The following is a 12,309-nucleotide window of genomic DNA, read 5'->3' on the forward strand; positions in this document are numbered from 1 at the left end:
ATATTAGGCTTGAACAGGGTCAGGTGCTTTAATCCTGACAGGATATAAAGTATATCGAAGTTGCATTGCATATGCAGGGGAGAGTAGCTGACACTGGGGATGGTGAGTTAACTTCCACCTAGGTCGTCCATGCGTAGAGCGGATCCAACTCAAACATAGACACTAACCCCGCGACTACTCGAAAATGCAAGGTTCATGCAGAAGGCAGTGAGGATCGGGCTACTAGAGCCTCAAAGGTGTCATGGGGACTGCACCATCATCCATCGGCAATAAGGTCTAAGCAGCCAGTTCCCACAGCACCATCTACGTGGAAGTCACGCCATGACGCAGGGGAAAACAGATGGACGATAGTCATGCGGAAATCGGAAGATCAGAAAAGCTAAAAAAAAGGCTAGCTGGGGACTCCATGAGGTCCGTTCTTCCTTTATTACGATGTTCATCTGAGAGACGGTTACATTATGGAGGGTGGATATTGTTCCTTAAACAACAGCAACATGATCTCCAATCTGGCTCAGTCACTACGACTGACTGGTCAGAGATCTATGCCTACATCGCTCTCGCAATGATATCTACTATACATTTCAGAGAGTTGAATGATGGTAGCGTGGTGCCATAAACGGACATATTTCAGAGGACTTCCAAGAACAACCTCAGTTAGTAATTCTCTAGGGGGCAGAACAAATCAGCAAAAGCCCATTTTCCATCTGTCAGCAAGCCCAAATGAAACACAGAAGTGACCAATATATGGTTTGACAGCCTACCTTAGTTTTGACGCTATAGCCCTACCGTCGTCCCACCACCTGGATCTAAGGCTTAGACCGCAAGCCGTTACCGCCGCTCTGAACGCTTCCAAGACTTAATGTCTCACAGGGATCTATCCGGCACATAACTTGACGCTACTCGAGTCAGACTCTCCCCATCCTTTGAGTTGCTTTTCGCCAGTGAATGCGACAACTCATGCCTGTTCTCCAAAATCCTTTCACATCCCCAACATATTCGAAGTCAAAGACCCTTGTCCAGAGGGGTCAGACTTACAATACATTTTGCTTAATTGGTCCCTTGACTTGTCGCACTAACAAATAGTGGATTTCGCGGGACCCCTGCCCTTCCGGATATTTATTATCCAGACTCATCAATGTCTACGTTTTCCAAAGATCCAGTGTTTAAAGTTTTAGGATAACACGTATCCGAGCCGGTGAAGCTTGGAGAACCAGGTGGAGGTGAATGGCTATCGGCTTTCAGAAACACGTATCACAGAACACAAGGCGGGGAATTATCACGGAGCTTATATATAGACATCATCATCGTAGCCTCCCTGAAGAGTAACATCTACGTCCCTGTGAAACAATTCAATATGCTTCGTTCACGTTTTCCTACGGCTCATCACTTTACTGTCTCCGTCTTCGGTTGCCAATACCACGCTGAGGCGCCAGATGCTGCCAAATCTAAGCTCATCGAAAGCTTTGACAAGCTAATCGACCAAGATGCCATCTTTGTTGAACATCTGGAACAAAACGACCTCCCATCGAAGATTTGGATGAGCTATTGGGAGTCGCCTCAAAAGTTTAAACAGTGGTGGGAGAAAGCTGAAACCTCATCCTTCTGGGCATCACTCCCGGACGATGCAGGCTTTTGGAGAGAGACATTCAGCCTTCCTGCCACTCGAGCCATGTATGAGGGTACTGGCAAGGGTCCATATGGGTTTGGTCATTGCGGAAGCTTGTCACCGCTCACCACCAAGACCGGGTACTGGGGAGCTTACCGTTCTCGAATGACCCCTGACTTTGAAGGTGACACCTTCAGTTCCCCACTACCGACCTACGCGAATCAGCAACCCGTTTCCGAAAAGATACGGCCCGGTAGAGTCAAGATCACCGACTTCCCTGATAACCTTTGCATGGTTGTCGAAGGCCAGGTCTACGATGCCATGGAGGAACGAGAGCGCGATTACTGGAATGAAAACTTCGACGGCCTGACAAAGGAATGGGTCACCAAAGTTGTCACAGCTGGCCCCGAGCAAGGCATGGTCATCGCAAGGGCATGCCACGGCTTCGGAGTAGAGAAGAAACTCGGAGCGAACTCACAAAGCGGCGTCTTCCCCGGACTTGACTACCTTCGCCAGGCCCAGATTCTGATATGGCAGGATATCTCCAAGATGGAACACATGGGACGTTACGACAAGACCCACGTAACGCTTCGCCGCAATTTCATGAAAGCGTATGGACCTGGTGGAGAGATGGAAGGCGGGGATCTTTTGTTATGGGTGGATCTTGGTATTCTCAAGAAAGATGAGATTGATGCGGAGTATGTGGGATGCTATGAGAACACGGGATTTTTGAAGCTTGACAAGGGTCAGTTCTTCAACGTTGAAGCGGTGGAGGCTTCGAAGTTGCCGTCGTTTTTCGACAACCCTATAGAATCGAAGCCCATAGAATGGTAGATTAGATTAGGCATCAAGATCTACAATTGATTGATGGGAAAACACGTATCAGCTTCTCGGCATTTGTAAGATAATCGCTCTTTGAATACGACGTGCATGAAGAACAAATTTGACGTTTTACGGTGAGTCGCGTCGCATAAAATCTGATATTGATTGAGGGAGTGACACAAATAATTGATATGTTTGAGTGTGTCCATCGCCCAAAATCGTGCTGATATTTCTGTCTTGTCCGGTTCGAGTCCCCGTGTTATTGTGACGGGCCTGGCCAAATGACAAACAAAGTTGATTGGACAGTCCGTCCGGATAACTGTTATCCAGGCGGGGTGGAGTTCGAACTACCGAAATGACTAGTATGAGTTTGGAGACAGACCCATGTCTCTCCATATTTCCGACAAGGGTTACGACTCTGAGGCTCTAGACTGGGCACCATGTTCTCAATTGAGTGCGCTTCAGATCAGGAGGGGAGATTGTACCTACGGTAGAAGTTCATTCTTACTTAGATTGGAAATTTAACTCATGGGAATCTCTGTGTAGGTGGCCCATAGTTAACCGATTGGATATACGGTCAAGATGGAGTTTGTCTACGGGCGTTGTGTGGTTCAAGACACAGACGACACACAACGGTACCTGACGCTTTGACAGTTCTCCTCTCAATCAGGTTAGAGAAGTGAGGGGATCACCCAGCAGCTCCATCATACCAACTCGATATGTGTTAGCCCCGAACCTTAGTTTTGTTGGACTCGATAAGCTATCACCCATAGACTTGTCCTGATCTCTCGTTTAGAAACAACAGTGGGGGATTTTTCATTGACTCTGACTTCACCTCAATTCTCACCGTCATACGCTTGAACCAAATCGATAGTATACTCCAACTGACACCACATCATATCTGAATCTCGCAATCATCATGTCTGATCCAAACCCACGTGTCAAAGAAACCCCACAGAACCCGAACCCTAGGAAGAGGGCATCTCTGGCATGCAATGGATGCAGAGTCAAGAGGACAAAGGTAACAATCCGATGCAAGATCCATGTGCTTATCGTCCGATGCTGCACATCCCATGAACGTATCGGCTTCTAACTCGTCTATCCGAGGTAGTGCGACGGAAGTCAGCCGCGGTGCAGCGCCTGTGGTGACCGAGGCCAAGACTGTGAATATACCCAGGCCGAAAGCAACAGGAAGTGTGTACATCCGGTACCCAGTCTTACCCGAATGCTGACAGTCACATCAGACGCCACACTAATGCTTACATAACCGCATTGGAGGCCCGAGTCGCTAGCTTGGAGAAGCAGCTCGCTATGCTGGCTAACAAACATCCGGAGTCACCAGAGTCCATCGATAATTGTGGTCCCAATGACGATGAAGCGGCGCCAGCCACCACGGACCCATCGCAGAGCCCTGCACTCGTTGAGTCAACGGGTGATGTGATGGATGAATTGGCCAATTCACTTGGATGTTTCACTCTTGGTGAGACTGGAGAGTTGCGCTATTTTGGCGCGTCCAGTAACTTTTCCCTCATTCAGAACCACTCCATCAAGATCCCTTCATCACTTAAGGCGCGTAACCGAGGTATTGAAGCAGCACGGGCAATGCCCGGTTACTTTGAACCGTCGGATGAGCTCCGTGATGAACTACTTACTTTGTATTGGAGGTGGCAGAACTCTTGGCAGTACATCGTCCCCAGAGAACTGTTTGTTAGGGACTTGTATGTGGATCATGTTGATCGATACTGCACGCCACTTCTTCTCTTTTCCATGCTGGCGTTTTCTTCCAGGTACTCTCGAAGACTGGAGCTTAGAACTGACCCCAATGACGCCAACACAGCTGGAGAAGCATTTGCTGCTCAAGCTAGAACCATGCTCCACCATGAGTATGAGGCCCCGACCACTACGACGGTTCAAGCTGCAGCTCTACTCGGTCTTTACTGGGCTTGCATCGACAACGAAGGTCTGGGGTTCATGTATATTGGAATGGCGTCGAGGATGGCTATGAACCTGGGACTCCACTGTGATTGTTCATCGTATGCAGTCAAGAGCATGATCACTGAAGATGATGTGGAAGCACGGACAGTTACGTTCTGGGGAATCTACATCCTTGACAAGTAAGTCCCACATTCGATGCATCTTTCACGACATGTCCACTGATTCTCTCAAAGGCTCTATTGTCTTGGAATGGGGAGACCCGCCAGTATCCAGGAATACAACATCACGACAACCAAACCGAAGGGACTGGTACCAGACAGCCCATTACTCACAGAGGCCCAACTACGGTCATCGACTCCTTGGCCTACTCCTCACATCAACGAAAACGCAATGTATACTTGCGATTTACTGATGATCACCTCTGAAGTCATTGACCAGTTGTAAGTTCACTTAACCGTGTAGCTTACCAACGAGGCTGACAGACCATAGGTACGCTCAGAGATATGCATGGACGGATAAGGAACGTGAAGATCGAGTGATGAAGGCCCACCTGGAAGCTGTGGGATTGTTTGATCGACTGCCCAAAAGCTTGAAGATCTCCAACTCGAGTCTGCAGTGCTCTCCTCCCTATGTCTACCAATTTCAGTGAGTACTCTCCATCATATGATACTGTCCATGCTGACACATGTTTCAGTATACAATACCACCACACTATCCTGCTTCTTCATCGACCTTTCTTCCAACTTCTCAATCCTGGGAAGAACTCCATCTTCTATGACCCTGAAGGTGGTGATATCCACTCCAAGTCAGTCAAAGACTCGGCAGTCAGAATAGCCAGAATTTTACAAATCTTCATAAAGAACTACACAATAGTGAGTACATTTGTATTTATCTGATCTTGATCTTCAATGCTGACAACGATAGGAACGTGTGCCCATCTCAGCAGTGCACCCAGCATTCACAGCCTCCATCATCCATCTCCTCCACATCAAGTCCTCGGGAGACGTCGGAAGAAGCGAGGCCATGAGATGTCTTACTACGTGCATCGTAGCACTGTATGGTATTAACGTCAGTTGGAATTGGGCGAATCGGTCAATCCGGGCTATTCAGTCACTTGCTCTCGAGTGGGAGATTGACATTTGGGCACATGGCTTGGCGGATGAGATTCCCGAGGAGAGTCGGTTGCAGTTTGAGAGATATGAGATGGATGATGTGCCAGTAGTTGCTCAGGCTCATATTGGGGCAACGGAAGGGATTTCTCTTGATGATATCTTTGAGTCATGGGAGTATGGGCAGGTCTTTGATGAATCTTCGCTTGGCTTCTTTCATTGAGACTGGCATTATTGTATTGGTAGTCTCATGCGAATCTTCATTGGATAAGTAGTCTCTGATGGTTAGTACTGTGAATCTACTGGTGTTCCCTTCGCTTGTGGTCCCAAGGTTGCATTCGCATCTTGTCGTGTGATGTGTGACAAACTCGTATCTGCAGGTACCCAGTTGTCATTTACCCCGCACATTAGATCTGGTATAATCGCTATCCCCTGCACTTCGGAGATATGGATGAGATAACTGCCACGTTGTGTCTGAGATCAAAGAGGGGTTTGTTCCGGGTTTCACGATTCCGGCCAGATTAGCGTGTGGGAACTTGATACCCGGATAAGACGAATTGGAGGATCAGCACATCCGGGAAACATTCTTCCAGATACGTAGATAACATCATGTCATGATCAGACCACCACAAGATAAATACCGATGAAAGCCGCTGTCTGGCAGTAATCACAAGTCCCCAGAAGCAATTCAGATCAACAATCCTACACTCACAATTCTTACTATCTCAACTTTCTTCTTCAAGCTCCCAGTTCGTCAACATGTCCAAGACTCTCAAGGTGGCCGCTATCCAAGCCGAACCCGTCTGGCAAGACCTTCAAGGTGGTGTCAAGAAATCCATCCGCCTCATTCAAGATGCCGCAAGCAACGGTGCCAACGTAATTGGGTTCCCCGAAGTATTCATTCCAGGTTATCCATGGTACGTCGAATGTCTGGAAGCATGGGCAGATCAGCTTATTCATTCTTAGGAGCATTTGGGCCAATTCGCCTGTCGAAAACGCGGCTTGGGTCAACGAGTACTTCAAGAACTCCCTTGAGAGGGAGTCTCCCGAGATGGACCAGATCCGAGCGGCTGTCCGTGAGGCAGGTGTTTTTGTTGTCTTGGGATATAGTGAGAGATACAAGGGTACTCTTTACATTGCTCAGGTCAGTTCACTTCTTCTGTATACGATTATCGTAGTTCTTTCTGACATTGGCAGTCTTTCATTGACGAAACCGGTACCATTGTCCTCCACCGTCGAAAGATCAAGCCGACGCACGTTGAACGCGCCATTTACGGTGACGGACAAGGCGAATCCCTGAACAATGTGTATCCTTCCAAGTTCGGCAAGGTAGCAGGCCTCAACTGCTGGGAACACACCCAGGCACTTCTTCGCTACTACGAATACTCTCAAGACGTCGACATCCACGTCTCTAGCTGGCCATCCATCTTTCCAGAGAACAACGAAGACTGGCCTTACCATATCACACCCGAATGCTGCAAAGCCTTCTCCCACATTGTATCTATGGAAGGCGCCTGCTTCGTCATCTTGTCTAGTCAGATCTTGACTGAGGAGAACCACGAGAAAGCTAATGTCAAAGGCTTTGACTACACCAAGAAGAACGGCGGCGGGTTCACCATGATTTTCTCACCTTTTGGAAAGGAACTTGTGAAGGCTTTGGACCCGGGTGTAGAGGGGATTTTGTACGCTGATATCAATTTGGAGGAGAAGTACAAGGCGAAGCAGAACTTGGACATTGTGGGGCATTACTCACGACCTGATCAGCTGAGCCTCAGAGTCAACCGCCATCCTGCGAAGCCTGTTTTCTTCGCCAACGACCTTTGAGCTGGTGGTTTTCAGGGGTGGATATTGGGATAGTTTTCAAGTTGTTAATTGACAAGTTTGATGAAAATGTTTGTGTCATTTGGAATGAGTGATATCTTAGATGTTTCTTAGTCTTACAGAGGCAACACAGCCAAGCATTCTAGACCTCAATTACATAGAACCTGAAAACTCGGCCCTTTTCCAAATTTGATCAACCTTAGGTACTCCGTATTATGTGCATTGAGCCGGTTCGGTTGTTACTCGTTTCGGGAGGACTCTATGTGGGTTTTCATGCCTTGGCGCGTCGTACTTGACTGTCGAATTGAAATCCGCCAGGTAATACCGGATGTAGGATTATTTCTTGTCTATCCCAACTTTGCTGAATGCAATAACCTGTTGTATAATTGGCCTTTTGTTGATGCGTCTTGGTATCACTCCTTGATTATCGAGCATGAGTAACGGGGTCCGGAGCCAAGATCAATGGCATTTCTCCGCTCTTGCGGCTCAGCATGCTGTCTCATCCCGAAGTCCCGATATCTAGAATCACAATATGCGTATAATCTTCCGAAAACTGTCAAGTAGCCTCATTATAAGCTTCGGCTATCTCTGTTCTTGGATCTGGTTCCTGTCCGTAGGATCCGGGTAAAATCCCAGTGGGTGCATGCGGGGCATCGAACCATATTGGGGTTGACCAGGATAATTTTATCCCAGTCGTATCATGTCAGCTACTCGAGTGATACGAACCGGGTAACCTTTGCGGAGGACGTATGGTACTGGCTTGCACCCACTGTAACCAGACTCACATTTACTACCAGGGACGGAATTGCGGCTGTAGTTACCGACTCCTTTACAACGCCGCAATCCTATCGTGTTACCAATGAAGTCCGTGTAAACCTGCTATGTAAGCATCACATTGTAAGAAATACTGGTAAATATCCTCACTGTTTGCACATATGGCTCTGAATTCTGTTTTGAAGTAAGGTACAGCTTATTGTCCTGGAAACCTCGTCGTGACGCAAAAGTACCTAATAGGTCCAGAACAAACAGATGTCGCGTGTTCCAATGGATAGCAGAACAATTGGTATCGATCTTGTAGAGTACAGAAATTACCAACGTCAAAGTGAAATCTCCGTGACACAAGAAGGCTTTACAGTTCATTGACGTTTGTTACCAGCGGCCGACCGGTTCAATATTTGAAGACGCCGTGCTTATGCATTTACCTTTACTCAAAGCAAGACATTCCTTCGCCACGCATACGCATATGGCTGGGCCTGTCAGAGCCTAGACTCCTGACTTTGAACCATTGTGTGCTGAATCCCTCTTGTGTCGTCCAAGCAACGTTGCTGTGCCATCGAGTCGAACCAACATACGAGAATTCTGAATATAAAATAGAGTGTCTTCCACGTCTTCCTCGGTTCTCTCAACCCTTCAGGATCTCTCCCATCAACTGACACTAACTACAAACCTAAAACCACTTTTTAAACATCAAAGTTATCCACTTCAGTAAGCAGACTGCAATTTGTTCTCCACCCATCATCACGACTGACTGTCAAATACAGCCAAAATGAAGGTTGATCTTGCCGTCGCTCTCGTCTCCATCCTTGGCATTGCTGAAGCTGCCACGCCCAAAATCGTTACCCACGTCAGCAGTATGGGAATTGGCACCTCCACTTATCATGACACTTCCGGCAAGGCTAACGGTCTCGGCAACTGGACCGACGGTTGTAAGGGCACTAGTTACGACTGGATCAAGCAGGTTTGCATTGACCTGCCCAGGAAGAGGGCACACATAATTTACCCGAACGGCACAAAGCGCTGCTTCAGACAGTCCAGCTCAAAGACTAGTCCGTGTGGAACCGGCGTTACTTGCACCACCACTACATTGACCGAATCCGGATGTAACTGGAGGTTTGCTGACCCTGAAATTGATGATGATGTGGACAACAACATCATTTAATGGATCGGGGGTGTACAGTCAACGGTCTCTACGACCAATACTCCCCGTCTGAAGAGTGGTGGCGTGGGTTGAGTCTTGTATCTGGTCGACCAACTTATACAGTCCTTACCTTAATAATGAAACAAGACCTATTGCTTGATATCTTGTAATTATTGTACCTGATGTAGTCGAAGGACAGCTTCGCCACGTAAACATTTGGCAGCATTGGCTATGTAGAATACAGACTCAACAGAAAGTACTTACTTATACGTTGCTGGTGCGTAAATTACGTGGATTGAAGTGACTGTAATCAAGGAGTTTAGCTTGCCAGCCTGAATATTGCTTCTTGTTTTAATTCTCAGTACAGTCCCTGGAGCTGACTGACTCTACCTTATCACCCTCACCTAATAACAACAAACGTACTGTTCAAACGCAAGACGTGTATCAGTCCGCTTTGTCAATCCTTTTCAATGCTTCATCATTATAACCTCTGCTGACTGAATGCAACCACAAATGTCATTCTTATCTGTCTTTTGTGATGTTTCCACCCTCTAGCTTTGCGAATAAGCCAACATTTCCCGACCTTCAACACCGAACCTAGTAATTTGTGATTGGGACACACTTACTTTTACAAGTGGCTAAGATATATTATGCCGTTCTGAAAATGACTTTGCTTTTTGTATGCTTTGCGATGGTGGCGCGGAACGAGAGAAAGCCGAGGCCAAATGTTCGTATACACACGGTAATGCCATGCACATAATTCCTCGCCCCAGTCTTTCCTCATATGTTTGAACTTTTGACAAATGCAACAGTACTGTTGGTCTGAAGCAAAGAACTCCTTTATATGATAGTGCAATACACATTTGAACTTACCACATTTCGCACACTCCACCTTTCGCCCACGACGAAAGTATTGTTCCTTCCATAACTTAGCGGTTTTTGGAATATCACCACAAGCATCCAGTGGAACCGGGTATTTGAAGTATCGGCGGTAAATCGGATAGAGGTTCTTGGAGGTAAGCCCGAGACATGTACTGTCTACCGGGTCAAGATAATCGAATATCAAATAGTAAAGTTCGGTTGGAAGACGCAGAAGAGGAGATGTTCGGTTGTTGACGGGTTGCCGTTTAAGGGTAGTAGAGGATGGTGTTGGCATGTCGTTCATCTTTACAACAATCGGCAAGAGGATATTGTGTTTATACTTGTTCCGGACTGACGGTGTTGGTATCTTTTGCCATGGGCCTAACAGGGGGGCAGAGTTGAATGATTGGGCATAGAAGACAGCGAAGGAAGATGAACTGTTTGGTTGATGCAGAGCAGTCGATGCTCTTATATGTGCGACAAATAGTTTAAACTTCGTCTACCATGACATTTGCCTTAGGAGCCACAGACAAAATCATTTTGAGTTCAAACTCAGTTGTTCTTATCTGGTATTGACAGTAGTCTTGTGCCACAGACCGCGAATCAGAGGATAGGAGTGTTGATTTCTATGAGGTGGGGCTGTGAAAGTTTAGCAGTGAAGGTTTCCGTCGCCCATGCAGATTTATGAAAAAAGTCAGAGTCTCAAAAGTAACCTTTTTCATACACATTACTGTCGACGGAAATATTTAGTATAAATGTTAGTGTCCCCCGTCTTTCTTGGTTTTTACAGCACCCGTCCTATCATTCCTTCATGAACTCAAACCAGCCACGAACCCAGAACATCCTCCCAACCAGCAAGATCCTCCATCTTCTGTAAGTTATGCCTGTCTGCATTAGCTCGTCACCACAACTAATTAGCTCCCGTAGTCACAATGAAGCTTTGTCTTGCTCTTGCTCTTGTCTCCCTCCTCGGCGTTGTTGGTGCTGGTGGTTCCGGAGCCAGGTTGGTGACCGTCATCTGGAGTACGGGAGAACGTTCTTTAACCTACCAGGACACTGAGGGCACATCCCACCCCATTGGTGGGAAGCTCGATGGGTGCCAGACCACCATCTTTGACTGGATAGATGAAATCTGTCTTAGTGAGACGAAAAGGAATGCCCACTTGTCTTACACTGACGGTGGAGAGCGCTGCTTCGGACAGTCGAGCCGGTCGAACGTCACGTGTGGAACAAATGTCACCTGTGACATTACTTTTTTCACTGAAACTGAGTGCAACTGGAAGTGGGCTGCGGGTTTTGATTCTAGTGATACGAAAACCCGAACGGTGGAAATTGAGGGAAGATAGTGGTATGAAATTGTTGTTTGTTGAAGAGTGTTGGCAATCCGTACAGTTTTTACCTGGGTATTAATGAAGAGCTTTATTTGATTGGCAACATCGGGCCTAATACAGCCTCGTGTCTCGTGATCTTTCTCTGACTACCCCTTGAGTTTCAATTTCTTAATCTCTTGACTTTCGCCTACGCCTTCTCAGTTTCCTTAATGCTCTGAAAAAAGGTTAATCTGTCCGCACAAATCGAATTTCACCAAAAAGAATAAGTGGACTGGGGCATGGCTTTTCAGTAATGCCTTTCCAGTATTAATTACTGGTTCTATATGCCCAAGCGTTAGAGGTCAACATTTCAGTTGTCTTCATCGGCAAACATCAATTCTTCACCGCGACTTCAGACACGATATTCAGTCCACAAGAGAAGAATAAGGAGGATAGACGAATGATATGCATTTTAGCTTCACTGACACCTTCTTTCCCAGTACGCAGCTATAGTAGCCATGGAATGGAATACAGCGACTTGGAATCTGCGGCGATGGTTTAGTCAAGCAAGGTCAATACAATATTTGTACACACTGCCAATTAAATGGCTCAGTGAGACGTCCAGACTGACCTGGAGTGGTGAACTACCGCTCAGGACCGGGGAGCTCTCCAAAATTTGCCTTCCCTCTCAAAGACCCCTTACTTCGTCTGAGTCACCTTGCTCACTCTTGTCAACGTGCTTCGAGGAACCACATTGGACCTCATTGACCATGATCGCTCCGACCTGACCAAGTTCAAATTCTAGCCCTTCTCAGAACGAACCTCACCAGCGTCGGAAACCCAGATATCCTCACGTCTAAAGATTCCCCGCGCTCAATAACCGACTTTCGTACCACCAGGGATAAATTGAGCCTTGCAGGTGTCTCC

At 47.0% G+C, this 12,309-nt stretch overlaps 5 protein-coding genes across 5 annotated transcripts; all 5 read left to right on the top strand.

The window, feature by feature from the left end:
- The first annotated feature begins 1,270 nt into the window (after positions 1-1,270).
- On the top strand, positions 1,271-2,611 carry EDB82DRAFT_502776 (aldoxime dehydratase). Its single transcript, XM_025726276.2, has one exon. It carries the CDS (start codon positions 1,355-1,357, stop codon positions 2,438-2,440), a length of 1,086 nt encoding a protein of 361 aa, XP_025580859.1. The 5' UTR covers positions 1,271-1,354; the 3' UTR covers positions 2,441-2,611.
- A 590-nt stretch (positions 2,612-3,201) lies between these two features.
- EDB82DRAFT_462840 (fungal-specific transcription factor domain-containing protein) lies at positions 3,202-5,874 on the top strand. Its single transcript, XM_065607888.1, has 7 exons — positions 3,202-3,449; positions 3,540-3,622; positions 3,673-4,542; positions 4,597-4,803; positions 4,853-5,008; positions 5,058-5,235; positions 5,288-5,874. The coding sequence occupies exons 1-7, from the start codon at positions 3,348-3,350 to the stop codon at positions 5,693-5,695; spliced, it is 2,004 nt and encodes a 667-aa protein (XP_065463744.1). The 5' UTR covers positions 3,202-3,347; the 3' UTR covers positions 5,696-5,874.
- Positions 5,875-5,933: 59 nt separating this feature from the next.
- Positions 5,934-7,471, top strand: EDB82DRAFT_202737 (carbon-nitrogen hydrolase). The gene is made up of 3 exons (XM_025726279.2): positions 5,934-6,389; positions 6,439-6,616; positions 6,670-7,471. Exons 1-3 carry the CDS (start codon positions 6,232-6,234, stop codon positions 7,294-7,296), a joined length of 963 nt encoding a protein of 320 aa, XP_025580861.1. The 5' UTR covers positions 5,934-6,231; the 3' UTR covers positions 7,297-7,471.
- A 1,368-nt stretch (positions 7,472-8,839) lies between these two features.
- On the top strand, positions 8,840-9,232 carry EDB82DRAFT_476637 (uncharacterized protein; the record flags this gene model as incomplete). The annotated part of the gene is made up of 1 exon (XM_025726280.1): positions 8,840-9,232. The coding sequence occupies one exon, from the start codon at positions 8,840-8,842 to the stop codon at positions 9,230-9,232; it is 393 nt and encodes a 130-aa protein (XP_025580862.1).
- Positions 9,233-11,004: 1,772 nt separating this feature from the next.
- On the top strand, positions 11,005-11,418 carry EDB82DRAFT_525977 (uncharacterized protein; the record flags this gene model as incomplete). The annotated part of the gene is made up of 1 exon (XM_025726282.1): positions 11,005-11,418. One exon carries the CDS (start codon positions 11,005-11,007, stop codon positions 11,416-11,418), a length of 414 nt encoding a protein of 137 aa, XP_025580864.1.
- Positions 11,419-12,309: the final 891 nt, after the last annotated feature.

This window comes from Fusarium venenatum, assembly GCF_020744135.1.
Source record: "Fusarium venenatum strain MPI-CAGE-CH-0201 chromosome Unknown EDB82scaffold_3, whole genome shotgun sequence".
Taxonomy (NCBI): domain Eukaryota; kingdom Fungi; phylum Ascomycota; class Sordariomycetes; order Hypocreales; family Nectriaceae; genus Fusarium; species Fusarium venenatum.

Bases quoted from the DNA above. Each gene is read 5' to 3' on its own strand.
- EDB82DRAFT_502776 (XM_025726276.2), top strand. From the start codon at position 1,355: ATGCTTCGTTCACGTTTTCCTACGGCTCATCACTTTACTGTCTCCGTC.
- EDB82DRAFT_462840 (XM_065607888.1), top strand. From the start codon at position 3,348: ATGTCTGATCCAAACCCACGTGTCAAAGAAACCCCACAGAACCCGAAC. The intron at 3,623-3,672 runs GTGTGTACATCC...CAGTCACATCAG, and splicing joins CAGGCCGAAAGCAACAGGAA to ACGCCACACTAATGCTTACA. The intron at 5,236-5,287 runs GTGAGTACATTT...TGACAACGATAG, and splicing joins TCATAAAGAACTACACAATA to GAACGTGTGCCCATCTCAGC.
- EDB82DRAFT_202737 (XM_025726279.2), top strand. From the start codon at position 6,232: ATGTCCAAGACTCTCAAGGTGGCCGCTATCCAAGCCGAACCCGTCTGG. The intron at 6,390-6,438 runs GTACGTCGAATG...ATTCATTCTTAG, and splicing joins TTCATTCCAGGTTATCCATG to GAGCATTTGGGCCAATTCGC. The intron at 6,617-6,669 runs GTCAGTTCACTT...TGACATTGGCAG, and splicing joins GTACTCTTTACATTGCTCAG to TCTTTCATTGACGAAACCGG.